This window comes from Triturus cristatus, chromosome 6, assembly GCF_964204655.1.
Source record: "Triturus cristatus chromosome 6, aTriCri1.1, whole genome shotgun sequence".
NCBI classification, from domain to species: Eukaryota; Metazoa; Chordata; class Amphibia; order Caudata; family Salamandridae; genus Triturus; species Triturus cristatus.
The window spans coordinates 28197605-28211587 of record NC_140589.1 but is presented as its reverse complement, the minus strand read 5'-3'; the positions used below and the strand labels follow the sequence as shown (position 1 = coordinate 28211587).

At 44.0% G+C, this 13983-nt stretch overlaps 1 protein-coding gene across 3 annotated transcripts in view; it reads right to left on the bottom strand.

The window, feature by feature from the left end:
• Positions 1-13983, bottom strand: part of LOC146813676 (E3 ubiquitin-protein ligase TRIM39-like) — a 457192-nt gene that overhangs the window by 158521 nt on the left and 284688 nt on the right. For all 3 annotated transcript variants that reach the window (XM_085610175.1, XM_085610176.1, XM_085610177.1), the window contains exon 5: positions 9604-9713. In XM_085610175.1, the coding sequence (XP_085466301.1) occupies positions 9604-9713 (110 nt within the window). The remainder of the gene's footprint in view (positions 1-9603; positions 9714-13983) is intronic.

Genomic DNA, 13983 nt, shown 5'->3' with positions numbered 1-13983 from the left:
GTAAGTACCGATGCAGAGTCTAAGGTTCAAGAGGAAGACTCTGTTCCCTTCATCATTGAAGTGCACACCATCTCCTCTATAAATGTCTTGCATGTCATAACGCAAGTTGTTGTGGTAAATGGCACCCATACCATAGTCACGGAGGAAAGCAGAAACAGATTTGTTGACGTGCTTTCTTGCTTTGTCAATCTGCGGACAGAAATGATTGGACCAGTTCCATTTTTGCCTTTGGCATATGTTAGAAAACACAAAGGCAGTTTTAGGGAAAAGTGAAAACAGTTGTGCAAAGGTGTTCTGCCATCGTATCACAAAGACAACCCAGCTCCTTCTCCTAAGGGATCACAAGCAGAAATGAGGGGAATGGGTGTGGTGTAGGAGAGTTCTAGAACTGAAAGTAGTTTCAACCAATCAAAAGTTGTGTTTCATGATCACATGACCTACCGTACGCTTACGGTACGCTTACGGTACGCTTACGGCAAAAGTGCGCATGCGCGTAAAAAAGACACGCGCTTGCGCGCATGCGCATAACAGTCACTCCCCGACACTTCCGCGTAACGTGCGCGTGTAGCGTACACGCGTACGCGTCCCACGCGGAGTACGCGCGGCTACGCAAATTGCGTAACTATACGCAAGCAGCGTAAAAAAATTACGGGCGTTGCGTAAACCGTACGCTTACCGTGAGCTTACGGTACGCGTACTAAAAAAATAATAAAAAAAATAGAAAAAAAGTACTGCTAATAAATTTTACATGTTTATTTTAAAAAATATATTAAAAAAAACATATTAAAGAATTTTAAAAATTTATCATAGTCTTTATAAAAGGTAAGAAAATTAAAATAAAAATATGTTAGAAAAAATAGAAGAAAAAAAAAAAAATAGCATTTAAAAAACCTTGCAAATTCACTGAAAAAACCATGGGTTTCACACACGTTATAGTTAGGACTTAGCATTTAAAAAACCTTAGAAATTCAGTGAAAAAACCATAGGTTTCACACACGTTATAGTTAGGAATTAGCATTTAAAAAACCTTAGAAATTCAGTGAAAAAAACCATAGGTTTCACACATGTTATAGTTAGCTGGACATTTTACTCGTAAAAAACCATTGAAATTGCCCCGTTATAGTTAGTTCAGCTAACTATAACTCGCGCGCCCGCAATGCACTGCTGATGACGTCACATATTACATCACTCATGACATGGTCAGTGACATCACTCATGACATCACTGATGACATCTCAAATGACATCACTGATGACATCATCCTTGTGATAGAGTGGCAGACCTCCTCTCACCCTAATATAACCTTTGATACACACATACAAAAATAGAGACTAAAATTTACAAAAGAATGGACATACCAATAACAGTTACAACAACCTCTTCAGTAATTCTAAGATCCAAATACACATCCATTCATTCACCAACAGTTCAATACAGTCACTCATACATGTACTCACTTATCATATGTACTCATACACCTATACATCCTGTAACACAATGCCACTTATCCATAGAGCTACTCACACACATAGTCACCCATGCTAATAAAGAATAAAACATACATTTACTTGCATATACAGTTATTCACACACCACCACACTTACTTCTACGGAAACTTACACATACTTAGTCTTTTAAACAATCACTTATAGAAACACATACTTATTCATACAGGAACTCTTCCAATGTCTCACTCTCACATATACTCACTTATTTACACCAATAGTCACATATACTAGTTTAAAACATATGTAGTTACTCATAAAGACACTATTGAGACAGTCATTCACTCACTAACACACCCATACACACACTCATCCACCCATGCAGTCCTGCACACATGCTCTGATCAACACATACAAACAGTGAGTCACTCATTCATGCACCTATGCACTACGTAATACCCCCCACCGAACCATGCAGACACTCAGACTGATACTCAAAAAACCAACTAATATCCTATATAGACACCCATGTAGATACTCACCAACCCATGCAGCCACTTATACACAAAGTGAGAGACTGATACAGATATTTATATATTTAAACATTACTCACTAAGCCATGTATTCACTATGATACACTTAATCAGTCAGTTACACAATCAATTTTTCAATAAGAAATCATCCATTTAGACAGTAATATACCCATTTATTCTTTCATCGACCTTGAGATATACATATATAAAACATATTTAATTTTCAGAAAAACACACATTCACTGGATGGTGTCATCAGTGATGTCATTTGAGATGTCATTGGAGATGTCATCAGTGATGTCATGAGTGATGTCACTGACCATGTCATGAGTGATGTAATATGTGACGTCATCAGCAGTGCATTGCGGGCGCGCGAGTTATAGTTAGCTGAACTAACTATAACGGGGCAATTTCAATGGTTTTTTACGAGTAAAATGTCCAGCTAACTATAACATGTGTGAAACCTATGGTTTTTTTCACTGAATTTCTAAGGTTTTTTAAATGCTAATTCCTAACTATAACGTGTGTGAAACCTATGGTTTTTTCACTGAATATATATATATATATATATATATATATATATATATATATATATATATACATCTACATATACCTGTTGACATACAGCATGCGTATAATTGTAATGAATTGTATCGAAAACAGTCAATGGAAACAATATGGAGGCGGGAGGAAGAGGCTCACCTTATTTAAAAAGATTGCGTAGCACTGCCTGTCCCACTGCAGCGTCCTCCTCGCTTAAAGTTGCCAAGCAGTAGTGCTTAGTAAACGTGTGTCTGGTCGACCACGTAGCTGCTCTGCAGATGTGTTGCACAGGTACTCCAGCAAATAAGGCGGTAGATGATGATACTGCCCTAGTCGAGTGTGCTCTCACTGAAGACTGCAGAGGTTTGTTTGCCTTTTGGTGGCAGAAAACAATAGCTGCCGAAATCCAGCGTGCAATCGTCGGCTTAGTAACCTGACGTCCTTTATGACAGCGTCCATACACTATAAAGAGTTGATCAGATTTTCGAAACGAAGCTGTCTTACTGATGTAGAACTTTAAACATCGCTTCACGTCCAAAGAATGCAATCTTTGCTCTGCAGGTGTCTGAGGATTAGCAAAGAAAGTCTTTAATATCACTGGCTCGTTAATATGAAAATCAGTAGGCACCTTGGGTAGGAATGATGGATTGGTACGCAACACTACAGCATCCGGTTTGAACTGCAGGAACGGAGGTTTGATGGTAAAAGCATGAATGTCACTGACACGACGTGCAGACGTTAGTGCCAGAAGTAGGGCCACCTTCCAAGATAGATATTTTAAGTCAGCCTTGTGAATGGGCTCGAACGGTGGTCTCATCAATTGCGCCAACACAATGTTAAGATGCCACAACGGAGGAGGGCGCCGAATTGGCGGACATTTTCGAAACAAGCCTTCAAAGAATTGACGGATTATTCTTGAGGAACAAAGGGAATTTGATCCATCCTGTCGGAAACGGGAAATTGCCGCTAGGAAAACCCGTAAGGTTGCGTGAGACAGTCCAGAACTAGCTAGGTGCAAGAAGAATGGTAGTAATTGGTGCGCCGTGGAATGTATCGGGTGGACTCCATTAGAAGCACACCAGTGGCAGAACCTTTTCCATTTAAACTTGTACGTCCTGACCGTAGAGGGTGCTCTTGCTTGGGCCAAAATATCCCTACAATCCTGTGGGATGTCTAAATGGGCGAACTCATGGTGTTCAGGTTCCAGGCCGATAAGCTCAGTGAGGAGGGAATCGGATGACAGATTCTCCCTTCGCTCATCGTGAGCAGATCTGCCCGATGTTGCAGGAGGATTGGTTGGCACTGGGACAGCAGGAGCAGTTCTGAGAACCACGCCTGTCAGGGCCAGCGTGGGGCTATTAGAATCAGGTGGCAAGGTTGTCTCTTCATCTTCCAAAGTACCCGAGGTATGAGGGGAATTGGAGGAAAAGCGTACGCAAATAGATTGCACCAGTTCATCAAAAGGGCATTTCCCTGCGATTCTTTGTGGGGATGCCAGCTTGCGTAATTGCGGCATTTCCGGTTCTCCGGAGTAGCAAAGAGATCCAGCCGCGGACGACCCCATTGGTGGAATATCTTCTGTAGAGTTGGTTGGTGTAACTCCCACTCGTGGGTCGAAGAAGAGGACCTGCTCAGGGAATCCGCTAAGACATTGGATACTCCTGGTAGATGAACTGCTGTAATCATGATTTGGTGATTGAGCGACCAGTCCCAAATTGATTGAGCTAACCTGGACAGACTTGGAGATTTCGTTCCGCCCTGTTTGTTTACATAGTGCATACAGGTTGTGTTGTCTGTCTGTATTAGCACTGATTCTCCTTGGATCAAAGGCAGAAATGATTTTAGAGCCAGAAAAATGGCCATCAGCTCCAACCTGTTGATGTGCCAAGCTCTTTGATGTGTGGACCACCTTCCTTTTACCGAGAGATCTTCCAAATGCGCGCCCCATCCCTCTAATGAGGCGTCTGTCGTGATTGTCCTGTCCGGCGTCACCGACAGAAATGATGTGCCTTCTGTCAAGTTGGCTGGAATCGTCCACCATGCGAGAGCAGACCTCATTTGATCTGTGACACATACCATGTCGTGAAAGGATCCCGTTACTTGACGCCACTGAGCATCCAGTGCTTCCTGAATAGGACGTGTTCTCAGCCTGCAATGAGGAATCAAGGCAATGGACGATGACGCCATCCCCAGAAACGATTTTAACAGTCTCACAGAAACTGACTATTTTGACCTGATCACAGTGACCAGTCGCAGTATCTTCTGTAGACGCTCCTGGGAGAGAAACGCTTTCGCTGATACCGTCTCCAGAGTTGCTCCCAGAAAATCCCTTTTTTGTGAAGGGTGAATTTGGGATTTCGCTGCATTTACGGAAAGACCTAATGAGCGAAACACGTCCTGGCATAGAAGCGTGTGTTGTCGCAGGTGAGTGCTTGACTGGGATTTCAGGAGAAAATCGTCGAGATATGGAAATATTTGCACTCCCTGGAGGCGCAGAAACGCTATCACTGGGGCTAGTACCTTCGTGAACACTCGAGGGGCCGAGCGCAGACCAAACGGTAACACTTTGAATTGGAAATCGTGTTGACCCACTCGAAAACGCAGGAACTTCCGATGCCGCTGTAATATAGGGATATGAAAATAGGCATCCTGGAGATCTATCGTTGCCATGAAATCTTCCTGCGAGAGTAAACGCAAGATCTCTACTAGCGTCATCATACGAAAGGACTGGCTCTTTAGATATTTGTTTAGTGCCCTCAGATCGAGGATGGGCCTCCACTCTCCGTTCTTCTTTGTGATCAGGAAGAACCGGGAATAAAATCCTTTTCCCCTTTGAGATACTGGCACTGATTCTATAGCTCCTTTTTGCTTTAGAAGTCGAACTTGATGTAAAAGTTCTTTGATGTGAGCTGGTGGTGGTCCGGAAGGTGGTGTGGGCGGAGGGAATTTGGTGAATTCTAAAGCGTGTCCTTTTTTCACAATGTCCAAAACCCAACGGTCCTTTGTGATGGAGGACCATTGAGAAAAGAACAGAGAGATTCGGCCTCCAACCTTGTCTGTCCGGTAAGAGTCACTGTCTCTTTGACCCGTTTCCTCTGTATGAGGATTTCCCTCTATACGACTTGGAGGCCTGCTGTCGTGATGACTGCTGGTGCTGGCCATACGAATATCGGTTGGATCCTTGATTATAGGGTCTGTACTGATTATTACCCCTTCGAAAATTTGAGGAGGTGTCACGTCCGCGTGCACCACGAAAATTTTGTCTTTGAAATTGTAGATTTCCTAAGGATCTAGCAGTCTCAGTATCCTTCTTTATGGACTGGAGTGCTTCATCGACGTGACTACCAAATAACGCCTCTCCGTCATGAGCCATGTTTAGGATCATGGACTGTACCTCCTGACGAAAGGATGTTGATTTTAACCATCCTTGCCTGCGCAGAACAGCCGCTCCGGCAAGCTGACGGAAACCCGTGCATGCGATGTCCACTGCACAATCAATTATTTCCGCAGATGTTGCTTCTCCCTCTTGGAGCAACTTCATTGCTTCAACCTTAGATGGCTCTGGCAATTCTTGAACCAAATCTGAAATGTCAGCCCACACTTGTCGGTCATAGCGACCCAAGATGGCCAAGGCATTAGCCGCTCTAACCACAGTAGAAGCCATTGAAGAAAACTTACGCCCTATGGCATCCATTCGACGTCCGTCACGATCTGGTGGCGCGGTGATAGTAGACGCAGGATTTTTCGCCCTACGTTGCGCTGCCTGCGTAACGACTGACTCAGGTCTAGCCTGACCCGTGAGGCATGCTGGGGTTCCTAGTGGTGCCTTATACTTCTTTTCTAGTCGAGACACCTGTGCTGGCAAGGTATTTGGTGTCATCATCAACTTCTTGCCTTCTTCCCAAATAAATTCCACAATGGGAATAGTATGAGTCTGTTTAAAAGGTTGACTCTTGAAATCATAAAGGAAACAATCTTCCTCTCTGCGCTCCGTTGTGAGTTTAAAACGGTGTGCCGCCCTTTCCATTAGTTGGTGAAAATTCGCTATGTCCACTGGAGGTGAATCACCAGATACTATCTGAGAAGGGGATGGTGTCTGTGCCTGGTAATCGTCCCACTCCGCCATATCATCATCGTCGTTATCAACATCCCCATCATCATCTGGGATTTCACCCTCTTCCGTTTCTCGAGGGGCTTCCTCCACAGGCTCCGAGTGAGGTAACAATCTCTCTGGAACCTGTCTTGGTGGTGCAGACGGTATCACAATTAAAGGATTTCCAATTGGTAACGGCGGTATATTAGTCGGAACCACAGGAGTTAACGGTACCTCAGACCGTTGTGGAGATAGAGGAAAACGTTGGTTATAATCGTCCAACATGCGTTGGAGATTAGTTATGAGCGACAATGGCAGAGTCGCCGTTGTATGCCTCGCAGGGACCTGCTGAACGTAATTTGGATCCTCATCCTCACTACTGTCGTCTTGGCATTTAATTATTAAGTCGGATGGGCTTTGCGCCGTTCCAAAGGACTCCGGTAAACCTTCAGACTCCTGATCCGAATCCGTTGCAAATAATGGTGATGGAAGCTGCGCATCCTCTACAGGAATAATCTCTTCTTGCCTATCTAGGCTAGTACTAGGTGGCAATGGCATCAAGGGAACCCCAGTGAAAGATGAAACCGGCGTTGAAGTTGCGGGAGGTATTTGCTCCCTCATTGACCTCTGGGCAGATGATATTCTGTTCACCCTTATCTTTATGCATGAACCTGCCGTCGACTGCTGCATGGTATGCACTGCGGACGTCTTCGGGGAGGGCCTCGTCGACGGAGCTATCATCGATGGAACGATGGTCGACGGAACAGTCGTCGACGAAATTTTTGCCAACGAACTCGACGGAGCTGTCGTCGACGGAGCCGCCGTCAACGAAGCCTTCGTCGACGAGGCCGCCACCGTCGACGGAGCCACCGTCGACGGAATCTTCTTCTTCTTCGTCGACGGAGTGGACGCCGACGAGATCGACGACGGAGTCGATTTCACACTCTTCGTCGACGACACAGTTATCGTCGACGGGACCTTTGCCTTCTTCGTCGACGACGATGTAATGGGCAATATAGAAGTTACCGACCTTGAGGTACTGATGGTTACCGTCGACGAGGATAACGTCGACAGAACACTCGTCGACGAAGACGCAGCTGATGTCGTCGTCAGAGTCACCGTCGACGACCCGGACACTGCAGATCTCGTCGTCGGTAGAATCGTCGACGAGGCGGCCAGTCTTTTTCCTGAGGACTGGGAAGTAGACGCCTCAACAGCCTGAGAACTATGTCCCGAAGGCGACAAAACAGTAGGTGACACAGCAGATGTGACAGCTGTCAGAGTCAAAGACAGTTTCTTTTTCTTCAGGAAAGGAGATGGTAACTCCTGCACACTACTGCGCTTAGAGGCTGTCTGAGAGCGGCCAGAAAGAAGACTTTCCATATCAGAAACTGGGTCTTCTTTATCCTTCAGTCTCTGTAGCCATATTAAGAGACGGTCTTCTCTGTCTTTCAAAGTCTTTGTAGAAAAGGTTCTACAAAATTTACATTTTGCCACTTCATGATTTGGGTACAAACAGTAAATACACTTACTGTGTGGGTCCTCAGAAATTAAACGCAGCTTTCCACACGAAGAACAAGGTCTAAACAAAGATTTCTTACTTGAAGACATTCTGACTGACAAAAACTGAGCAGAGCTCAGGGAGACTCCCTGTCACACGACGTGCGGTAGAAAATCTGAGGTGAGGAGCTCTGAGGAGAAGGTTCTGGAGAGGTGCTGACGCCTGATTGGCCGGAGTTAGGACTAACATAATGACAGAGATAGACTACAAATGTTTTCTTTTTTCTCTCTCCATGTATCCCTATGGAGTTTTCATATAAGTGCTTCTTGGTGTTTCTACACCTACTTAGCTCTATTTATGGTATTATTATATATATTTTTTATGTATATTATGACTATATATATATTGCTATTTTATTTACCGTGGGACTCCCACTCCGACGACGGGGAATATTCAAGCATGTGAATCTATGAAAGACACCCCAATACTGGAGAATCTGTCTCCTCTGCTTGCAGGTTCTTATCTTCAAAAATCCACCCTGGAATTCCACCAGACTCTTGCAGTCTTTGCCAGCGGCATCTTTACTGAAGTCCTCCATTGTGGTCTTCGGCGTTTTCCAACGTCACTTCACACCTATGCACCTGGCTTCCCTGGTGTAGGTATTCTGGTTCCTGGGGTATCCACGGGTGGGGTGACTCTCCAACCTTCTATCTTTCACTGGGCTTGTTCAGGGTCCACTGCGAAGGGTCCTTCTTCTTCCAAACTACAACTGTGACTTTCCCTTTGACTCCTACTGTGTACACACCTGTATTTCCACTCTGCACACAGTCTTTTGGAATTCCTGGGTACTTACCTTGGTCAGTTCCATGTGTACCCAGCTCTTCTGAGTCTCCTGGTCCAAGTCCCGACTTTGTCGCAGTTCGCATTCCCCTTTCTTAGTATATGGTTTGGTCTCCCCCTGGAGACCATAATGTATTGTGCTTACCTACCTCTTACAATTGAAGTATTATTGTGTATTTTTTGTTGACATCTCCTGGAAGGAGATATACCAATGTATTAGTGAGTGTTGTGTAATCAATAGACATATTTTTGTTCCTATACTGTGTGGTTCTTTTTAATTTAACCTACACTACATGATTAGGTCTTGTGAAACAAGCTGTTTAACACTCCTTATGGGTTAAGCCTGTAGGCTACTCTCCACTGCTACCACTTACAGAGCTTTCTATAGTTGTCTAAGACCACTAAAATCACCATAAGGGTTGTCTGGATTAGTGCAAGGTGCTTCACTTGAATGTGTGTGTACCATATACTAAGCCAGCCTCATACTATGAACCTAGGCAGCTTCGTACTACCATTTGTGACAGGCATAATGTTGGTACTATACCATTTTCAAATATGTCCAGTTCTTCAAGATCATTTTTAACTTTCTCTCTGAAATAGAAATAGCTACCACATACATGTCTCCCATAAATGTCCAAAGTTAAGTACCTTTTAGTTCCAAGAGCTTCTCCTGCAGTGAGGTATCTTCTCCCATGCTCTGCAAAGTCTTCTCCACAATTTCATCTTTCTTAGGCTTCAAAATCTTCACCTCATCACACCTGAAAATCAGAGAACAACACTGTAGATGCCATTCAAACTTTACACCTGAGTAGGGTTTGGGGGTAAGGGTTTAGTGTTTATAAGCCATGAGATAATTAAGTGAAAAAGAAGAGAAATGTGAGAACAGATGTCTCTACCATGAGATACCTTAGGGGTATCTGAAGCATACCAGGTGGTAAGCGCGAATCTTGTCTAAAGACACAAATTGAAGAAGACCAATGGGGGTGGCTAATGAGATGAATTTATACCTTCTAAGGTGCAACAATGAATGGAGCAGGAGGCTGTGTAGTATCTTTTGCTTGGTGAGCATTTCTCTGTATCAGTGTAATATGAAGATATGAGAGTTTTCTACGAGGACGTAGAGTTGGCTGTCACAGCTGAAAGCAGAGGCTGGGCTTGTACATCTACTGCTCTTGCTGGGGGTTTATTAATTACGTAAGGTTATTGAGGGGCGACTTGAAGGAACACTTATGCAGCAAGGATGGGATGTCTTGTATGTACTGCAAGGAGAAGTGAAGCTTAGAGGAAGAGATGATCTGGGCTCAGACCATTACTTTTCACTAACAGAACCTGACATTTACAAGCGTCTGTGTTGTGCAAACCCACAAGTGCCATGTGTCAGGCTCTGAAGTTGGGCTGACTATCAACAGTATCCACAGTTCTGCATCCAGTGGAGTGTATATCAACCCTGCAACTATGTATTGTACAGCAAACACAAAAACAAAATATATATGGCAACACCTACCACTAGCAGCACAACTTACAGTAAGTGGCCAAGAATGGGGTAGCCCTTTTATTTTTTATTATATAATTTTTAATATTTTTTGTATTTATTTAGGTTTCAATATTTATTGTTATTGTTCTGAGGGTTCGTAAACCCTAGGGGCGTGTGGACCCTTGATGGTATTGCTGCATTCAGGCAGGGTTCACACACCTGGACATGAGTGGTAGGGTGAAAAAGGGTCCATAATTCCTTGCTTTAAGTTATTTGATAAACAAATGTGGTCCCTGTGGGACATACCAGCATGATCTAGTGTATCAGAGGATGATCTACCTGTCCCCCATTGGTTCATGCTCCCTTTTTACCAGGACTTGTGGACAAAGCACTGAGTCCTAGAATGGCGCTTGCAACAGACATTTTCTACCAATCAGAGCTTTGGGGTTAGTGAACCGCAAACATGAATTGGACAGTGGGAGTAAAAAGTTCACTGGTCCAATGGGGTTACGTGGATAGTCTATGAACAAAGATTCAAGGAGTTTCTACGGATTAACGGTCCAAATATCTCTAACTTTTAACCAAGTAACTGTAACTCCCACCGCTGCCATGCACAGTGTTGACATCAATGATGTCAGTTGCAGTGATAATCTCAATAATGTCACAACACATGTCTGAGTGATATAATATGTGAGGTAATTAACAGTGCGTGGCAATGGCTCAAGTTATAGTGACTTTAGGGTGCAAGTTATAGTTATTTGAGATAATTATAACTGATAAATTTCAGTGGTTTTCTTTCTTTAAAATGATATATTTTAACTGACATTCTCAACAATGATAACCTCACTTTAATATAAAGTAAGATGACCATTGCTATGATGGCATGGGGTTGGAAGCAGAGCATTGGCCTGTGACCAGGGGCTGTGGTCTTCTCCCTGGAGGATCCCAACTCCCCACTGAGAATGGCCTTCGGCTGTGCAAGGTTGTGGTTGAGCACAGTGCCTTGCCTGTGGCCAAGCCATGCGCCCAACCTCCCACAGGCACCCATCCCCTCACTGCGCATAGGCTGCGGCATGCACAAAGTGGGTATGGGTGTAGGTTGTGGCCTGAGGCTGGGCGGCATATGCTTGGGTGAAAGGGCTGGCCTGCAGTTAGATCCTACGCCCAGCCCCACGTAGGCACGCAGAGCTGACTGTTTGTAACAAAACAAAGGATGTTACTTTCAGTAAGGCAGACATACTGGGCCCAATTCACAGAACTAACTTAAGACAAAATCTTAAACTTACTACTTTTGGTATTCACAGAAGTTAGGATTTTGTCTTAAGTTTGTCTTAAGACAAACTTAAGACAGACTTAAGACAGACTTAAGACAAACTTAAGACAGACTTAAGACAGACTTAAGACAAACTTAAGACAGACTTAAGACAGACTTAAGACAGACTTAAGACAGACTTAAGTTAGGATTTTGTCTTAAGTTTGTCTTAAGTCTGTCTTAAGTCTGTTTTAAGTTTGTCTTAAGTTTGTCTTAAGTCTGTCTTAAGTCTGTCTTAAGTCTGTCTTAAGACTGTCTTAAGTCTGCCTTAAGTTTGTCTTAAGACAAACTTAAGACAAAATCCTAACTTCTGTGAATACCAAAAGTAGTAAGTTTAGGATTTTGTCTTAAGTTAGTTCTGTGAATCGGCCCCACTGTCTTTGCCAAAAAGTCACCAATAACTATAATCAAATGTATATTTCACAAATTGAAACATTGTAATGATTAATAAAAGTGATTGTAATAAAATATTTTCTTTAAAACCATTTATCAAATGACATTAACATGTCTTTGCGTTTTTCTTTTAACATTTTTCATGGTGAAAAGTCCAACCATACAACGAGCCACAAGAGGCTCCAAAACTCCAGTTGAAGACCAAACAGCCTTAGTTTGGAGTGCTTTTAAAAAACACGGTAAACTCTCCATGGCCCAGGAGACTTATTGTTTGTTAATGCAGACTCCTACAACATAAAGAATGTTTGATGGTGCCTTAGACTCTTCTGGTGGCACAAAACTAGCCCGAAAATATGTATGTCATACAAACCCAAGGGTATTATGATGTGATCCTTTAAATTATTTTTTCATTTGAGATGTCATCAGTGATGTCACTGACTATGTCATGAGTGATGTAATATGTGAGGTCATAAGCAGTTCATTGCGGGAGCGTAATTCATAGTTAGCTTAGGTAACTATAACTGCTGAATTTAACTGCTTTTGTACAAGGGAACTCTGAGCCTAATTATAACGGCTGTGTAACCTTTGTTTTTTAAGTGAATTTCTAAGATTTTTCAAAATATATTTCATAACTATAACGTCCCTTTAACCTTTGTTTTTTTAAGTGAATTTCTATGTTCTTTTAACTGGTAGTCACGTTTGCAGAGATGGAGAAAGGGTGCGGGCCTCTGACTAGCTCTCAGGAATCCCGCTGTAAGGGACTTACTGGAGGTAACAGGAGGGCTTCTTGGCCCCCAAGGACCCTCAACATATTAATAATAATAACAATATTAAATATTTATAAAGCGCAAACATTTCACCCAAGGTGCTGGGGGACTTTGGGGAGATTAAGTGAGCTATTGCATTTTGTGCTGAGCGGAGCTGCTGCCGGGTATTCAGCCATGAGCCCAGTGCTCTGGAGTCAGCCGCTCTGGCCACTGAGCCACACCTCTTTCTCAGCATCCAAGAGGACTTAATTCGCCAACCAGTATTGTGCACGGAGGTGCATTTGCTTAGTGGTGGAAAAAGGGGGTGTGGCCTCCAAAGTTCTGTCAGCAATTCCGCTGTGTGGGACTTACTGGAGGGAAGAGGAGGGGTAGTTGGACCCCAAGGACCCTCAGCAGCCAAGGGGACTTCACTACCCCCACCAGCAGTGTGCCAGGAGGCATGTTTGCAGACTTGTAGAGAAAGGGGTCATGACCTCCAAAGACCTCTTAGGAATCCCACAGTGTGGAACTTACTGGAGGTAGCAGGAGGGTAGTTGCCCTCTAAGGATCCTCTGGAGCCAAGGGGACTTCCTTCCCCCACCAGCAGTGTGCCAGCAGGCGTGTTTGCAGAGTGGTAGAGAAGGGGGAGTGGCCTCCAAAGATCTCTCAGAAATCCTGCTGTGTGGGACTTACTGGAGGCAACAGGAGAGCTTGTTGCCCCCAATGACCCTCTGCAGCCAAAGTGACTTCAATCCCCAACCAGCAGTGTGCCAGGAAGGGCATTTGCAGAGTGGTGGAGGAAGGAGGCGGACCTCCTGTGACTTGCCGATCCTTTTTAAAAAAAATTTAAAACATTTTTAGGGGAGGGGGGCTGCATAGTCCTCCTTTCCAGGCTCAATTTAGACAGCATGGACCACATCCCCCTGTGCCATGTCTTTTTTAAATGGGGGGGCTGTGCGGCCCCTCTCCCCGGGCCAATTTTTGCCCCAGGGAACCCATCCCCCGGGACCTGACCTTTAAAAAAAAAAAGAAAAAATTTATACATTTAAAAGGAGGGGGGCCAACGGCCACCCATCTCTGGATGATTTCGGACTCCGGGACCC